The sequence below is a fragment of the Lemur catta genome, chromosome 20 (genome assembly GCF_020740605.2).
Source record: "Lemur catta isolate mLemCat1 chromosome 20, mLemCat1.pri, whole genome shotgun sequence".
Lineage (NCBI taxonomy): Eukaryota > Metazoa > Chordata > Mammalia > Primates > Lemuridae > Lemur > Lemur catta.
In genome coordinates this window covers 17,761,645-17,780,368 of record NC_059147.1, presented here as the reverse complement: position 1 = coordinate 17,780,368, position 18,724 = coordinate 17,761,645, and the positions used below count along the sequence as shown (strand labels likewise).

At 43.0% G+C, this 18,724-nt stretch overlaps 1 protein-coding gene across 9 annotated transcripts in view; it reads right to left on the bottom strand.

Moving 5' to 3' along the window:
• Positions 1 to 18,521, bottom strand: part of ADAT1 (adenosine deaminase tRNA specific 1) — a 32,560-nt gene extending 14,039 nt beyond the window's left edge. For 6 of the 9 annotated variants that reach the window (XR_006730496.1, XM_045533908.1, XM_045533909.1 and 3 more), the window contains exons 1-9: positions 17,671 to 18,019; positions 16,113 to 16,298; positions 15,749 to 15,817; positions 14,600 to 14,654; positions 14,014 to 14,144; positions 10,167 to 10,785; positions 8,462 to 8,607; positions 7,718 to 7,817; positions 2,157 to 2,243 (exon numbers count right to left, since the gene is read on the bottom strand). Coding sequence is in view for 8 of the 9 variants with exons in the window: in XM_045533908.1 (XP_045389864.1) it covers positions 2,157 to 2,243; positions 7,718 to 7,817; positions 8,462 to 8,607; positions 10,167 to 10,785; positions 14,014 to 14,144; positions 14,600 to 14,654; positions 15,749 to 15,817; positions 16,113 to 16,298; positions 17,671 to 17,701 (1,424 nt within the window). In the remaining variant the exon portion in view is untranslated. Of the gene's footprint in view, positions 1 to 2,156; positions 2,244 to 7,717; positions 7,818 to 8,461; positions 8,608 to 10,166; positions 10,786 to 12,988; positions 13,024 to 14,013; positions 14,145 to 14,599; positions 14,655 to 15,748; positions 15,818 to 16,112; positions 16,299 to 16,838; positions 16,982 to 17,670; positions 18,020 to 18,271 lie in introns of those variants that run through there. The other 3 variants (XM_045533904.1, XM_045533905.1, XM_045533910.1) reach the window with 3 other exon arrangements.
• Positions 18,522 to 18,724: the final 203 nt, after the last annotated feature.

Below are 18,724 nucleotides of genomic sequence, written 5' to 3'. Positions count from 1 at the left end.
GCCAAGACCTTAGGAGATCCAAGTTATTTTTTAGCTCACCTCAGCAAAGGGAAAAGCTGTTTCTTATCACAAACATCGATTTCAGTTGTTTGATCAATTTCCTACAGCTTTTTGTTAGTTAAGGAATGGAATCCAAACACATGACAATGTTAAACTTTACCTGAGCCCTGTGCTCCTGGGAAACTGCTATGGTTAAGAAATCTTCATCTTACCGTTTTGTGTTCTGGGAAACGGCTCAGTGCAAAGAACTACCACCCTTCCCTCTATGACTAAGACTCAGGGATGCCTCCCTTGTTCATCTGTGACGAGGCCAGACACAGACACTCTGAATTCTCCTTCTTTGTCTCACAATGATTAGCTAAACTATTTGTACCCACTGACCAATCTGCACAAACTACCTGCTAATGTGACCAAACATTAGTTAAGCTTCTCTCCTTCCCCCAAACCCCGGGACTTTGATCCCCGCTCAACCCCAGCCAGCATCAGGATGTGTAACAACCTCTTCTTAACAGCCCCTCCTGAGAATCTGCTGACCACAAACAAAGACGTTTCCTGCTCAACTATCCCATCATGCCACCTGCTCATCCAAGTCCCTCATTCCTGGTTCTTTCCAGCCTGTTTCCCCCTCCCTATAAAAGAGCATTCCCTTCTGCCTGCCCTTTGAGGGGCTCACAGACTGTGGATGGAGGGTCCTCCCTGTTGCAATAGTCCTCCTATCCCTATTGGAAGAGTTCCCTTTCTCTTATCGCAACAATCCTTTTGAATAAAGTCTCTCCTTACCTAAATCCAGATTTGTTTTTATTAGACACACAGAATATATAGAAACCCAGCTAGTTCCAGTTTGGTTCATTTTTTCCAGGTAAGAAGCAAGCAAACTGACCACAGATGACTGGAGGGCATCAATACTGACTTCAGTATGCATCATGGTGATTAACAAGTGGCCAGCCGCTTCATACAGAAGTTTCTTAGCTTCCTTATTGTTGTATATTGAAGAATTTGCCTGGTTTTTGTTCCCATTTCCTGGCAGGGAGCCTCTAAACCCTTGGAATTTCCTAAGTGACAGCGTGTCTTTGTTATTCACGATAGACCCCTCTAACCACACCTAAGTTTATTATGCTGACTCAAGGTGGGTGCCTGAGATAGTTTCAGGATGATGCTGGCCATTGCTGGCCATGTGATTAGAGGGTTAGGGCTTTGAGCCACCTGATATTAGTCTGACCTCTTGGAAGAGAATGAGGTCGGAGATTGAGTTCAATCATATCACTTGGCCAATGATTCAATAAATCTTGCTATGTAATGAAATCCCAATAAAAACTCTGGACACTGATGTCTGAGTGAGATTTCTTATTGGTGATACACAGTGATGTGCAAGGAGAGTGGTGCATGATGGGGACATGGAAGCTCTGCCTTTGGGACCCTCCCATATCTTGTCGTATGTGTCTTTTCTTTTTAGCTAACCCTAATCTGTGTCCTTTATAATAAAACTTGAATTGCAACTATCGGGCTTTCCCAAGTTCTGAGAGATGTTGTAGTGAATTATCGGACACGAAGGGGTAGTAGAAACCCCCAATTTGTAGCCAGTTGGTCAGAAGTACAGGAGGCTTGGGGACCTCCTAAACTCACAGCTGGTGTCTTAAGTGAGGGCAGTTTTGTGGGGACTGTGCCCACAACCTGTGAAATTTAACCTAACTCTAGGTAGTTAGTGTCAAAATTCACTCCACCCACCCACTTGTTCCAGGTAGTGATTTTAAGTTCTCTACATTCCTGTTTGTTTGGAGAGCAATTTAAATCACAGAGCTTTAAGTTCAAAAGAAGGAAGAGAGTAACATTCCTTACAGAATATATTGCTCTGCAAGTGCTCTCATTTCCATAATGCTCTCTATCTAGGGGTGGAATCAAAGGGGGGACTGGAATAGGCCAAGCCCCAATTCTGTCCTTAGTCTTTTATAACTTTGTACCACCAAATGACCCATCCTCTGCATCTGAGGTCACACATGTATCTGCAAATAGGGCTGTGGGGATAGAAGAGCTCATGGTCAATAAGTGCCCACTGGCTTGCTGAACCATCACTCCTGCCAAAGCTTCCTGCCATTCATAGGCCAGAATCAACGCAGAAGTCTTCCTAAATACAAAAAAACATGGGTCAAGAGCATCACCTGAGGGAGTCTGGCCACCGGTCCTCTGCAATACTGCTCAGAAGCTTCTGGAATGATCTAAAGAGCTCCACTTTGCTGATTCGGGATCTGTTTGGGAAAAAAAGGCAAAGATGATTTATTAAGTGTGTACTATGTACCAGGCCCCTAATAAAGAAACCAGGCTTCACATGGTGTTTAGAGTTGAATGTGCCAGAGCCCCCATTTTCACCTGTATTTGGCAAGGAGAACATCTAGACCTGGATGTCTGATCAGGCTGAGGTACCAAAATGAATCTCATCTTAAGAAACATCATCACTGGTGGAATCATTAAAGTGACAAGCTGAAATGGGTGCACTGAAGTATAAATACTAAATCTTGCCCCAGGCTACCTATAAGACACTTCTGGCTACCCCCTTTCAAGGGAGCCGGCCCCCATGGGTAATACTGTTCATGAGAAATAAAAAGCTTTGTTTCAGACTTGAGTGCTGTTCCTGTAGTAAACAACTGTAGTTATAAAGTCCACTTGGATGAGGCCCCTGAGGCAGAATCTTCAGACTCTCCCTGTGGGCTTCATGGGCCTTTGGAGGCCAAGCCTTTGCTCCCAAACAACCAACTGCTGGATGGAGGCCATGGTTTGGAATACTTGAGGAAGTGAGTGTTGGTTCTTTATGAGCCCAGCGAGGCCTTCTTGGTTTCTGTTCATCCATGTCAGGAGTGGCCCTAATAGTACGGGCTGCCTTCTTTTCCCTCTTGTACACAATTCGTGAGCTACATCTAGAAATCAGGAAATGCTGTGCGTGCCAACAAGTCTCATCTTTACAGACCATACCTTGCATCATCCTAGCAAATCGTATCCTCAGCTTGGACACAGTGGCTATAACTGGTATATATGAGACAGGAAATGGTATGGTCTACCAAAAAGCTCCCTTACCTGGCTGGGACCTAGCCTACGTCAGGAATCACTGCCTAAAGGGGAACCTTGAGCGCTCACACACTGCTCTCTGTAAGTCTTAATTGTGCTGGAGTGGCTGCTGGCACTCAAGAACATAAAGCTGCTTTAACATGAAAACAAAGCAAAAACTAATGGAACATTCATGAACAGATTAAAGAAGAAAAATAATATAATTATGAGAAAAATATATGAAGAAAAAGCATTTGGTAGAATTCAACACCCTTTGAGTAATTTAAAACCTTTTAGCAAACTAGAACTAGGGAAGATAGTATTTAAATTCATAAAGGGTATCTATAAAGAACCTACAGCAAATGTATGTCCTTAAAATCAGGAGTAAGACAAGGGCACTTATCATTGCTTTCATTCAACATTACACAGAAGCTTCTGGCAAGATAAAAAAAAAGAAAAAGGAGTAAGGATTGAAAAACAAAAACCAAGTCATTACTTGCACATGATTATGATATTGTCAGTTTTAGTCAGCACAGTAAGACAAGAAAAAGAAATACAAGCAATTGAGGATTGGAAAGGAAGAAACACCACAGTAGTCCCTTCAACAACATGGATTTAAACTGCATGGGAGCACTTATACGTGGATTTTCTCCCACAGCAGCCACCCCTGAGACAGCAAGACCAACCCCTCCTCTTCCTCTTCAGCCTACTCAATGTGAAGATGACGTGGATGAAGACCTTTATGATGATCTACTTCCATTTAATGAATAGCAAATATATTTTCTCTTCCTTATGATTTTCTTTCTTTCTTTTTTTTTTTTTTGTGACAGAGTCTCACTGTGTTGCCCGGGCTAGAGTGCTGTGGTGTCAGCCTAGCTCACAGCAACCTCAAACGCCTGGGCTCAAGTGTTCCTCCTGCCTCAGCCTCCCGAGTAGCTGAGATTACAGGCGTGTACCACCACGCCTGGCTAATTTTTCTATTTTTAGTAGAGACGGGGGTCTCACTCTTGCTCAGGCTGGTCTCGAACTCCTGAGCTCGAGTGATTCTCCCGCCTCGGCCTCCCAGACAGAGTGCTAGGATTACAGGTGTGAGCCACAGCACCCAGCCCCTTATCTTCTTAATATCATTTTTTCTCCAGCTTACTTTATTGTAAGAATACATATATGGCACAGATAACATATAAAATATATATTAATCAACTGTTTATCTTATTGGTAAGGCTTATGGTCAACAGTGGGCTACTGGAAGTTAAGTTTTTGAGAAGCCAAAAGTTACATGCAAATTTTTGACTGGACTTGTCCCAAGTCACCCAGATAACTGGAGAGAGAGCTAGGGTTAGAACATGAGGCACTCCCAATCACACAGATAACACTGACATATAGAGACAAACTGGACAATAGCACTATAGGAATTTGGAGAAAAGAAAATTTTAAACCAGCAGACAGTGGTAGTAAAGCTGGGCTTTTAAGGCAAAAGAGGGTTTGGATTCATAGCAAAGAAAAGCATTTCAGTTCTGAGCAACCCAGCAAACAGAAGCCACTGTCAGCCAGGGCGTGGGGTGGGCAGTATGAGGAGCTGCGAGGTTGCAACTGACAACAGAGACAGCTCAGCAGGCAACACCTGGTCTCTGTCCCTCATGACCTGCTCTGCTCATGTATTGTGGTCTGTGGGTGAGAGTTGGTTTCCCGAGAAGTGCAAAAGATGAACTGAAACTAGGGAGGCTCTTAGGGAAAAACTGGTTCAAAAATTTGTGCCCCCAACAATTTTGTAAATATTACTCAATTCAACAGCCTAGGCTGCCATGAGATAGGCAGGGTCTGCTGTCCAGGCCGTTTGAACCCTGGCAGTTATCAGCTATGAAGAAGAAAACCTTTTTCAAAAAAATTCTAAGATAGATGTGAATTTTGTTATTGTTTGTTTTGAGGCATGCAAATACACATGTCAAAAAAAAGGAAACAAATCCATCTGTAAACTTTCATTACAAATACAACTTTTTATAAGGGCATGATAAAGAAATGGAAAGGCAACTTAGAGTAAAAACCTATAAACTATGGGAGTGGTACAACAGTCACAGTGGTGGCAGCTCAATCCAGACTGAGATGGAAACAAATGCCTTTGGTGGAGAAGCCACTCCCCTGAAGCCCCTCCTACCCCTGGGCCATTCTAGACCACCTCTAGCTGACAGGAAGGGAAAAGCGGGGTGAGGAGATTGGCCAAGCATATAGAAAGAGACACACCCATAAGACAGATGCATGAACCTTCTGAGATAAACCCTGAGTCTCTCATGTCCAGCAGCTCACACGCTCTGCACTTCAGTAAAAGCCAAACTGAAGATGCAAAGTCCTGTTTCCAGGTGCCCTTTTTGCCAGTCCAATCACTGATGAGTTTCATAAATGATTCTTGAGTTCCAACCCTGACCTACTAAACCAGAAATCCCCAGTGGTGAAACCCAAGAAAGTATTCTTTTAAAAATCTCCCCAGGGGAAACAATAGTCTTTCAAAAAAATGGTGCTGGGACAACTGTATATCCTATACACATGCAAAAGAATGAAGTTGGACTTCTTCCTCATACTGCATAGAAAAATTAACTCAAAACGGATCAAAGTCTTAAACATAAGAGCTAAAAGTATAAAATTATTAGAAGAAAATATAGAGTAAATCTTTGTGACCTTGGATTAGGCAATGGTTTCTTAGGTACAACACCAAAAGCACAACCAACCAAAGGGGAAAAAAAAATGCAAAAATTTTACTTCCTCAAAATTTAAAACTTTTGTGCTTTAAAGCTATGGTCCCCAAGCCCCTGGGCCACAGACTGATACCAGTCTGTGGCCAGTTAGGAACCTAGGAACTGGGCCACACATCAGGAGGTGAGCAGTGGGGCTAGGGAGTGAGCTTCATATCTATTTACAGCCACTCCCCATCACTCACATCACCACCTGAGCTCTGCCTCCTGTCAGATCAGCAGGGGCATTAGATTCTCATAGGAATGTGAACCCTACTATAAACTGTGCATGTGAGGGGATCTAGGTTCCGAACTCCTTATGAGAATCTAATGCCTGATGATCTGAGGTGGAGTTAAGGTGGTGATGCTAGTGCTGGGGAGTGGCTGCAAATACAGATTATCACTAGCAGAGAGGTTTGACTACATAATAAATCAGTTGCTTGCAGACTCATATCAAAAGCCTATCAGTGAGTGGCAAGTGACAATGTAATAATAATTGAAATGAAGTGCACAATAAATGTAGTGCACTTGAATCATCCCAAAACCATCTCCCCCCTAGCCCAGTCCACGGAAAAACTGTCTTCCATGAAACTGGTCCCTGGTGCCAAAAAGGTTGGGGACCGCTGCTTTAAAGGACATTATCAAAAAGTGAAAAGGCAACCCATAGAACTGGAGAAAATATCTGCAAATCATATCTGATAAAGGACTAGTACCCAGAATATATAAAGGAATCTCGCTACTCAACAATAAAAAGACAAGTATACCAATTAACAAAATGAGCAAGGGACTTGAATACGTATTTCTTCAAAGTAGACAGATAAATGGTTAATAAGTACATAAAATGATGCTCAACATCATTAGGGAAATGAAAATCAAAATCACAATGAGATACCATTTCACACCCACTAGAACGGCTACAATAAAAAAAAGTGTTTAAAGGATGCAGGGTAATTGGAACTCTCATATATTGCTGATGGAATGTAAATGGCATAATTGCTATAGAAAACAGTTCAGCAGTTCCTCAAAAACTTAAACATAGGGTTACGATATGACCTAGCAATTCCATTCCTAGGTATACCCAAGAAAATAGAAAACATATGTCTACTCAAAAACTTGTATATGAATGTTCATAGTAGCACTATTGATAACAGCCAAAAAGTGAAAGCAATCCGAATATCCATCCACAAATGACATAATTTGGATATCTGTCCCCTCCAAACCTCATGTTGAAGTCTAATCCCCAATGTTGGAGGTGGGAGGTATCTGGATCTTGGGGGTGGATTCCTCATGAATGGCTTGGTGCTCTCCCTGAGGTAATGAGTGAGTTTTCACTCCATTAGTTCACCAAAAAGCTGGTTGTTCAAGAGCCTGAGCACCTCCTCCTCTTTCTTGCTCCCTTTTCTTGTCATGTGACATACCTTGCTCTGCCTCTGCCTACTGCTGAGTAAAAGCTTCCTAAGGCCCTCACCAGAAGCAAATGCTGGTGCCATGTACTTGTACAGCCTACAGAACTGTGAACAAAATAAACCTCTTTTCTTTATAAATTACCCAGTCTCAGGTATTCCTTTATAGTAACACAAAATGGATTAAGACAACAAATGAATAAACAAAATGTGGTATATCCACACAATGGAATATTATTTAAGCCATGAAGGTAGTACCACATGCTACATCATGGATGTACCTCCAACATAGTATGCTAAGTGAAAGAAGCTGGATACAAAAGGTCACATACTATATGATTCCAATTATATCAACTGTCCAGAATAGACAAATCCATGGATAAAGTAAATTAAGTAAATTAGGGGTTTCCAGGAGCTGAAGAGAGAGGGAGGAGTGCATAGTAACTGCTAATGAATACCGGTTTTCTTTTTCGGGGGATAAAAACGTTCTGGAATTAGATAGCAGTAAGGTGTCAGTTCACTACCGCCATTTCCTCCTGACCCAATATGCCGTACCTTGCCTGAAGGCTTCCAATTCCTTTCTTTGTTGTTCCCTGTGGAAAGCCATTGGCAGTAACATCCAATGGCTGCTCAGGAACTGCACTCCAGCTGATGGCTATGAAAAGAAAATATTCTAGGGTTAAAACTGTTCAGTTTCCTGTGAATACTACATGCATGTTACTTTATTTATATTTTTGTCTCAGGGGCGGAGTCTTACTATATTGCCCAGGCTACATTCAAACTCCTGGGCTCAAGCAATCTTCTGCCTCCACCTCTTGAATAGCTGAGATTACAGGCATGCACCACCACACCCACGTCAGAAGTATTTTAATAAAAATATTTCTCTGACTCTACAGACCCATAAGAGCTGGATATTATGTCAGAGACAATGACTGCCACTTGGATACTTGGCCTCCAGGGTACAGGGTACAACAGTATAAAGTGGTTCATAATTCATTATAATAGTTAACAATTATTGAGCAATTATTATATGATGGATACAGAATTTCTCACTTAATCTTCATAGTGACCCTGATAAATGATATTCTTTTAATCTTAAGAAACTGAGGCCAAGAGAGGATAAGTAACTTGCCAAGGGTCACACAGAACATAAACCTGACCCAGTATGGGTGTCTCCAATGCCCACATTATTGACCACTTGGTGGGAAGTTGCCTTCCTAGGCTTGGAGGATGCAGACTCTCCCAGGCCACTCTCAGGGGAGAAGTTACTCCAGGACAAGTCTAACCTGGATCTCTTACCTGCCCCACAAGGAACGAGTCGGCCTGAGCTGTCAGCCCTTTTTGCCTGTACTGCACAGCGGCTGTGTTCAAACAGTAAATCAGACTGCTGTATTTTCAGTTCTTGAACTCCAAAGCCCTTGGGTAAAGCCGATACATTCTGACACCTACATGTGAGTGAAAATGCATTCAGTTTAGGCACATGCCTAAAGAAAAACAGTATTTAGGATTGTGGACATCATCACCCCTGAGCCTTAGTGGGATTCAAAGGCCTTAGAAAGTGTGTGGATTTGTTTTTTTCTTTATTCATTGAGCAGGAACAGCATCTAGATTGTAAGAACCTTATGGCTGGAGGAAGATTCCTCCCCATCACTAAGAATCAAGACTACACGCTTCTGTGACATCAGTAACACCAAACTCCATTCCTCACACAGGTCTTGAGAAACATGAAAACTTTAAACAGAAACATTAACTTGGTGGCACCTGCTTCCTAAAGAATCCTTCAAATACATCAAAACCCAAAATCATCCTATAACATAAAATCTTTGTTTCTTTCTCTTGTATCTTTTAAAAAAATATCTTTATGGGGACATAGTTCACATACCATAAAATTCACCCATTTAAAGTGTATAATTCAATGGTATTTAGTATATTCACAGAATTGCACAACCATCACCACAATGTAATTTCAGAACATTTTCATTACCCCAAAAAGAAACCTTGCACCCATTAGCAGTCAGTCTCCATCCCCTTCTCTAGCCAACAGTAACCACTAAGCTACTATCTGTTCTTATTGATTTGCCTATTCTGGATATTCCACGTAAATGAAAACATACAATATGTGGCTTCTTTAACCTACAAGGATGTTTTCAAGGTTCATTCACGTTGTAGCATGTGTCAGTACTCCAGTCTTTTCTATGGCTGACTCATATCCCATTGTACAGACATATCACACTGTGTTCATCTATCCATCCACTGATGGACATCTGTCTCACTTTTTGGATATCCTGAATAATGCTGCTATGCAACATCTGTGTACAAGTTTTTGTGCATCATTTCTCCTGGATCTGTACCTAGGAGTGGACTTACTGGCTCATACTTTGGGGCTGCACATGTGACACCAGCCCACGATGCTTCCCCTGGCCATGGCTTTGCCCTGCTCTCATTCACAGCATCAGGTTTGGCTGCCTCCTTTAGGGAGACCACACTTGAGTGAGTAGCCTTTGTGTTTTTAAAACTTAAAACTAATGTTTAGGGGCTTAAAAAATTATAATAGCAACATATGTACACTGTAGAAAAATTAGAAAATATAGTAATAACAAAGAAGATAAAACTACCCATAATACAACTCAGAGATAACTATTATTAATACCTTGGTGTACATTCTCCTATAATTTCTATGTGTATATGTACTTTAACACCAAAATGAGCTCATTTTATCTTCTAAACTGCTCTTAAGTGTTATGAACATGTTTCCACATTAAATATTCATCAGTATCATTTAAAAAAACACTTATAATTTCCTATTGCTGGGCATTTCAAGTGTTCCTTTTTCTTTTCTTAAATTACTATACACAAAGCTAAATGTTTGAATACTTTCTTAATTATTTCCTTAGAAAAAATTCTTAGAAGAACTGCTGGATCAAAGGTATGGAGATTTTTAAGGCTCTTTGGACATACTCTCAGACTGCCTCTGGGAATGACTGTTCCAATTCAACCCTCTCACCTCTCAATCAGTGCTCTCTGCATGGCCTCCTGGCTGTATGGGCACTTCCCAATGACTACAGCTGTCAGGTAGATGGGCTCTTCCAGGAAGTGTGTCAACAGTGCCCCTTGGCATCCAAGGACATTCCATCGGGCCACCTTGTCACTGCAGGACATGGAGCGAGTCCTATCTCCCCGGCCTGGCTTTACTCGGAGTAGCCCCACCTGGTGATATGCAGCACCGGGCTGCCCTGAGTCTCCAGCTTCTCCAGGCACACACTTGGCTCCGGTTCTATGAACGTCCACCACTTTGGCACCACCGAGGGCTATTCTGGTGACAGAGGCCAGTCCCTCTACAGTGAGGTTTGAACTGCTGACATCCGGTGGGATTCGGCCACTTTCCTGTTTGCCAAAACTCTGATGGTCAGCCGCACCGTTGGCAACCTCCCTGGCAGGAGTTCCAAGCTCAAGCCTCATCTTTTTGGTTACAGGACTGTCAAGGTCTTCACATTTCTTTTTATTTTCAGGAGCTTCCAAGTTACTACTGGCTTCTACTGATGGGTTGTTGGCCCAATCTCTGCTGACAGGACAGCAAGGCTGATCTTCAAACTCAAGCATTGGAATGATGGAGGCATCCCCACCTGCAAGAGGATAAACCCCTTAAACACATGGTTCTCAAAGTGAGGCTCCTGGACCAGCCACAGTGGCATCTCCTGGGAACTCATCAGAAATGCAAACTCTTGTGACCCATAGTAGACCTGCTCAATCACAAACTCTGGAAGTAAAGCCCAGCAGTCTGTGTTTTGACGAACTCTCCAGGTGACTGTGATGCAAGCTCAAGTTTGAGAACTACTGCCTTAAGCAAAGATCAATCTATTCCCCCAGCTGACCTGAGATGAATTAAGATCACGGGCCCAAATTTCCCTAATAAGAATCCTCTGGAGCTCTTGTTTAAGACTCCGTGCCCAGATCCAGTGAGTTGGAATTTCCAGAGGAAAAGGGTCTAGAAAACTAAATAGTTTAACAAAGGTCCCAGGTAATTCTTATTACTAGGAAGCTTTGGAAATACTAGTTTAGACCAGGGTTTCTCAACCACTGCACTAATGACAGTTTAGACCAGATAATTCTTTTTTTTTTTTAATAGAGATGAGGTTTTGTTCTTGCTCAGGCTGGTCTCGAACTCCTGATCTCAAGCAATTCTCCTGCCTCGGCCTTCCAGAGTGCTACGATTACAGGCATGAGCCACCATGCCCAGCCCTAGACCAGATAATTCTTTGCTGTGGGGGCTGTTCCGCATATTATAGTACATTTAGCAGTATCCCTGGTCTCTACCCACTAGATGTCAATAATACCCCCTACTTTGATAATCAAAATGCCTTCAGATGTTGCCAAATGTCTCCTGGCAAATAAAACTGTCCCTAGTTGAGAACCACTGGTTTAGAATGAGCAAGGCTTCCCAAGTGCATTTTGTGGAATGTTATTCCATAAGATACCTTGGAAAACAAAAAGTAGATGGTTTGTTTCATAGTTAAATAAATTTGGCATTGCTTAAAATGTCCCCATCTTGAGTATTTTATGATGCATAGCCCTAAAGACTAGTATAAATTACATAGCTAAACTAATGCTTCCCTGTACTAGTTTAGCAATTTCTGATCTACTCTGTGCTTATAACAAACCAAAGAAAACCAGAGGTCAGTAAAAAGCACAGCTCTCCTTTGAGAAGAGAGTCATTTCTTCAAACACTAACCTAATGTGTGTTGCTTTTCTAAAGTGCGTAAATAATACATCTGTAATCTTTATAACCTAAGAGTGGGAAGGGCAAGAGATATGGAAGTGGGAACGCTGCTAGAAAGGCTGGCTGGCTGACTTCCAGAGACCTCACAAGGTGACAGCAACTTTGGAGAATTCACCAGGGTCCACCTCCCACTCTGCAGGCTCAGAGATATGATCTTGACAGAATGCCTGAACTTGAGAGGTGGACTCATGCTAGTAACTCACAAGAAAGAGTATGAAATAGCTAACCCAGGCACTAAGTTATTAATAATGAAAAGTAAATGCCAAAGGAATCAGAGAGTCACATTCTCTAGGTAGCATTCTTTCTGCAGATAAACCATGGGAGACATTGCATTTTACAAGATTACCAGCACAATTTCCAGAAGATTTTAGGATGAATGGAGGGTTGCCAACTTTTTATTCCATCAAGTAAGATCTTCAAAAATTCAAATTACCATCATTAAAAAAAAAAAAAAGAAAATCTCATAATCTTTACATTGAAAGAAATTAGTTTTGAAAAACTCATGAGTCTTGATTTTTCTCATTTCTTCATGGACTCTTCTCACAGATCAGCACCCATCTGTGGACCACTGATTTATGGAGTCTGATTAGTCCACCAGACTATCTGTGATCCCTGGATGCATCTGTCTCCACAATAAGGCAACGCCTGTCACTGGGATTACCCAGACCCTGGCTACTCAAAGTGTGGTCCACAGACCAGCACCTCTAGCATCCCCTGGGAGTTGGTTAGAAATGCAGAATCTCAGGCCCCACTCCAGACCTACTGAATCTGAAATGTGCATTTTAAGAAGCTCCCTAGGTGATTCATGTGCATATTATAGTTTGAGAAGCACTGACTGGGAAACATCCTCTGGCCCTTGGACCAGGGCACCACTGCTAAGAATGGAGCATGAATATGCCCTGCCTACCTCTGTCTGTCATTTCTCTGGTCTTTAACTCTTAGCCAATTCTTTTCCTATATTCATTCTTTCTTAAGCTGTATCAATATTTTTAATTTGAGTTACAATCAAATCTTGACAGCTATTCTGTTTCTTTGTGGTGATTACCTACCTTTTCTCTAGTTGCATGTGTTAAAGTTTAATAATCAGAGGACAATCTGATATCTTTATTTCAAAGTTTTCAGGGTAAGGAAATTTTGCTGCCATCTGAGTTGTCTACAAAAGATAGGAATTATTTTTAATTTTCAAATAAATTGAAAAACAGACCATAGAAATGACCCCTTAGGCTAGGACTGGTCTTCCTGCTTTAGGCAACCACAGCACCTGACAACCCTCTTATAACTCAACAAAATTTACCCTAAACACGACTGCCAACATTGACTCTATGGGGTAAGCAATGTGCTAGTCTTATTCACTGTTATATAATCAGTAAGTCATATTGTGGCTGACAAGTAGTAGAAAACATCTCTTCTGGCCTGGCTCGGGGGCTCATGCCTGTAATCTTAGCACTCGGGGAGGCCGAGGCGGGAGGATCGCTTGAGGTCAGGAGTTCGAGACCAGCCTCAGCGAGATGCTGTCTCTATTAAAAATAGAAAAAATTAGCCGGGCATGGTGGTGCATGCCTATAGTGCCAGCTACTTGGGAGGCTGAGGCAGGAGGATTGCTTAAGCCCAGGAGTTTGAGGTTGCTGTGAGCTAGGCTGATGCCACAGCACGCTAGCCTGGGCAAGACTCTGTCTCAAAAAAAAAAAAAAAAAAAAAAAAAAAACAGAAAAAAAAGAAAATATCTGTTCAATGAATGAATGAAAGAAATGAATTTTAGGGTAAGTTACTATAGTAGGACTTTGGACTTCTAAGCCCCATTGTTGGTTTCACATCTTGTGGGTTTTCAGCCTTAAACTTCTTAATCCTAATTCTGACAACTGAGTAACAGCACGAGTGAGACTATGCTCCGCCCTCTGCCTTCCCCTTAATAGAGAAGTGACTAGGTACACCAGTCTGTCCATAAAACGGCACTGTCAACAGTTGTAGCTACACTTCAGCCAGAGGTGCTTTTTTTGAGAAAAATATCTATATATAAGACAAACATAAAGAAATAGTCCATGTAACGATAATCTAAAGGCTTGAATATACTTACAGGGTGTATGGCTGGAGAAAAACACAAAGAAGAGGTCTGATTTGAGTTTCCACAGCCCTCTTTGTGTTCCTGGGACAAAGATACTGTCCTCTTTCAGGGTGGCTGCCAACTGGAGCTGATGGAGAAGGTACCTAAGGGTTCCAAGAGGTTATCAGAATGAACAACCAATCTCTGTGGTAAAGACAAAGATTCTGGTTCAGTGACTACTAAGAAAGAGTTATGGTGGACTAATGGGATTGGCAGTAATTTAGAATTATGAGAATCATCTAGACCAGTGAGTCTCAAAGTGTGGTCCCTGAAGCAACATCACCTAGGAATTTGTTAGAAATCTAACTTCTCAGGCCCCACCTGGATCTGCTAAATCAGAATCTCTGCAGATGGGCCCAGCAATCTGGGTTTTAACAAGTCCTCCAGGTGACTCTGATGCACACTCAAGTTTGAGAACCACTTATTTAGACCACAGTGCATTCAAAGTGTAGTTCACAGACTGACATAACTGTATCACCTGGGAACTTATTAGAAATGCAAATTCTGGGGCCTGTGCCCCAGACCTGCTGAATCAGACTCTCTGGGGATGTGGCTTTACCTTTGGAAACTCCTCCTGGCTATGACCTCAGCATGGCTATCATTGAGGATGTCTCCTGTGGCAAAGAGAGGACAGCAGATAAAGATTTATGGAAACTGGAGAGGCCATTGTTCCTAGAAGCAGAACCCCAGACCCAGGATGGGTACCGTAGCTCCTACAGGGCTTTGTCAGAACGTATCACAATCATTAATCATAATGTATTTACAGCAAGATTTCTCAACTCAGCACTGTAGACACTTTAGGACAGAAAATTCTTTGTTGTGGGGGTCTTCCCTGTACATTGTAGGCTGTTTTGCAGCTTTCCTGGCCTCTACCCACGAGATGCCAGTAGCACCCCTCTCCCAGTTGTGACAACTAAAAATGTTTCCAGATATTGCCAAATGTCCCCCGGGGTACAAAATTGCCCCCAGTTGAGAATCACTGATTTATAGAAAAATCTTTATCTGGAGGACAGGAGTCCAGATCTTTTGTACCCTGATATAATACTTGTGCTCATGGCAATACAATTCCATCCATGGTGGTCCTGGAACAGTTTCTTCACATACAGGAGGCAAGGCTAGGAGGATGGGGGAAGCAAACTCAAAGAAGAACCTGCTAACTGGAAGCAGAAGGTAAGGATCTCAGATCTCTAAGTTGCCAAAAGCACCACTTAATTCAAGGTTGCTTGCTGGGGCTTCAGAAGCTTGATACTCAAGCTGTATCCTCTACCTGCTTTAGAGCCCTTAAGCCTTCCAGACCTAATATGGAATACTTAAGCCCAGGGAACCTGTGGTTAAGAGGATGAAAATACTGGCTAGCTTTTAGTTTACTCAGAAAGTATGTTCTGAGCTGGGCATTGTGGCTCACACCTGCAATCCCAGCAACTAGGGAGGCTGAGGCAAGAGGATCTTTTGAACTCAGGGGTTCCAGGCTGCAGTGAGTTATGATTGTGCCTGGGCCTCAGAGTGAGACCCCATTTCAAAAAAAAAAGCATGTTGTAAATGAATACTCTCCTTTACTGTCCTTCTAAGTAGAGTGATGGTAAGTAGAAAACGAAAGGTCACCCATCTCAACCGATATGGCCCCTTTTCCCAGACAAGGAGAGTAAAGGTTAACATGGACACTGGTTTCCAAAGCTAAATCTTTGCTTAGACCCCCACCCATGCTTACCGCTCTTCCTCATTTTGGACTGGCCTATGCATTTCGTTCCTGTTCCCATTGAGACAACTTCCTTTGTCACTGAGGAGAAAAAGAGAAATCATTAAGGGGGCTCTCAGAGGCTGAATGTTCCCAAGCGCTGAGTTTAAATCTGCACACTCTTCCAGAGGATTCCCGCAGGTCAACTCGAGAGGACTGTGGTACCTGCACGGCAGTCTCCCACCACCAGAGGTACTGCGCCACCTGGTGGAAAGCGAGGAAATGTCTAACATCTTAGTTCACATCCTGGTCATGACTGTGCCTGCCAAGTACAGCAGCGTACAATTCTTCCATCTCCGACAGGAAAGAGGAGTGTTCCAAGAAGAAAAAGTCTCACCTTGCACTGGCTTATCAGGAGTGTTGCAGGCCTGGACAACTGGAGATTGTATCTTTACCACGGCTGCCAATAATGTCCACTCACGGTTTGGCTCAGGTTTCCCCTGCTTAGGCAGCCTGATGCCATAGTGCTCGTAGCACAGTTGAGCAATCTCATTTGCGGTCCACATGGTCTGGTGTTGAGGCCCTGGTCAAAAACCACAACCATGAGAAGTAGAGAAAGGAGAAGCAGTTCACAATGCCACAGCTTTGTACCAGTGCTTTCAAAGGCTTTCAAATGTTGCCTGTGTTCAGACTGAGGTTTCTCTACCTGGAACATTTTATGGATCATTTTCTCCTACTATTTCCCTGTCTCTGTTTCATCATTAATAAAAGATCAAAGAAACCCCAAATCCCACCAAACCCAGAAGACACTCTATTTCTTCAAGTTGATTTTTAAAAAATTTAGATATCTGACATATTTCTAATGAATCTGAATCTCTTACTCAACACAAAAACATATAAGAGGGAAGAGTCCTCTCTATTTCAATTTGCATTTGGAAACAGTATGTAAAGTGCTGCAGTCCTCACCTGCAGCCCCTCACCATACAAGGCTTATCTTTCTGGACAGATGTTCTTCTTTCTGTCCTCTTTTTCAGGCATTTTATTTTTCCCTCCTTTGCCCCAAAGCAGAGTAGTTCTCTACCGCCCTCTAGTGTTAATAAAGCCCCAGTGAGAGAATCCTCACCAGTCAAGTGTTCTCACTGGAGTTGTGCTTCAGGAGGTGGGCTTTGCATTCGTCCTTGCTGCGTTCTAATTTCAGCTTTGCCACAAATTAACTGTGTGATACTGGATAGATGACTTAACCTTTCTGTGTCTCAGTTTCCTAATCTGTTAAAATAGAGACAATAATAGTATCTAACCTATTGGAGTTATTGTGAGGATTAAATAAATAATATTTATAAAAAGCAATTGCTACAATATTGAGCATAACAAATGCCAACTGTGATTAATATTACATTTAATGATTTTCCTGGTTAATTTGCCTTGAGCTACTTAGAGGTGGGGGGTGTGAAGCATGGGGACGGAGAGGGAGGATTATAATGAGCGTATAAAGCCATGAATAAAAAACCATTAAGCAAACCAGGCCTGAAAGAGGCCTAGGATACTCTGCTGGAAACTCTTCTATTCTTGGCTCTATCAGTGCTCACTAGATACATCCTGACCTCATTTGGACTCAATTATATGAAAAGCTTGTTAGTAGGTGAGATCATATGGTGATGAACATAACTAAGCATTGTAGAACAAAACCAAAAAACAACAAAAAGGCTTTCCTGAGCCCCAATTCATGTAGCTTCTGAAAGATATTTCTACAATGAGCGCCCCCTGCACTGCAATGTGTAGGCCTGTTAATATAGTAAATGGTAATGGTAAATCAGACCATAGTGATTTAAGACAAAAATCTGGCAGGAACTGACAGAAACTGTGACTTTAAAGTCAGAGAACCAGCAGAAATCTTGTATCACCTGGAACAAAGTAAAGCATGGGAGATTCCCAGAATCTTTGTTGGAAAGACTCACCTCTCATTTCCAGAGAGGGATCACAAGGCATATTTCATGAAGGCAGTTACCCTGCTATCAACTTGAAATTAAACCAGAGGCGCATATCACAAACTATAATTGCTAAGGAGGGTAAAACTTGCCAGAAGAAACGATGACTCCCTAAGAGGAAGCAGCCCAGAACGACATAATGTCCTCTCAGGTAGCTGAGCATACACAGTCTTCGAAATGAATAAATGTTTTGATATACTGGGTCCCTTATAATTCAAGCCTTCACCCCCTCCTAGATCTTGAAAAACTTCTTGAAGAACTTCTTCATATGAAATAACAGTTAAACAGGCATGTCTGTGCCCACAAGACCACATCTTATAACAGTCGCAACAAGCTGAAGAAACCACTTTCTTTTCAAGGAAAAGTTAAGTCAGCTGTGGAGGGAGAAAAGGCTTTAGGGATGCTCGGAGGAGCGGAGGCCCACTTTATCTGGCCCCTTTCCTAAATACTTCTGAAATCAGTGCCCCTTCTCGGCCTGGGGTGGGGTCCGGATTCCGCCAGTTACAGGGCGGGAGGCGCTAGGCAAGACACTGAGGCCGTGGAGTAGGGACAATGTGGGCGCCTGACTCACTAGGTCATTCGGCATGCCGCTGCGAGGCCGCCCGCCCCGTGCTCGCCCGCTTCAAGAGCTCGTCACGCCGCGGCTGTTGACATTTCCAGACGTGAAGCGGCACTTTCCCACGTGACACGCGTCCGGGAAGACACGGTCCTCTTCCCACGCAAGGCCCACTCCGCAAAGTCAGACCCGAGGCACCTAACCCAGTGGTCCCTTGGCCGCGCTACCCCAACACCTTGCCGACCCTCCACTCCCACTTCCGCGACGCGCGCCTCCCTGAGAGGAAACTGAACGCGAGCTGAGGCGGACGTGACGTCACAAAGCGACTGCTCCTCCCAGGTCCCGCCCCCAGGGCGCGCAATGCACGCTGGCCCTTGTAGTCCTTCGGGCGCGGAGCCCGACCGCTATACCTGCGCTTGGAGTCCCGCAGCCTCGGGCGGCGCGCTTAGCAACGCGAGAAACAGGTAG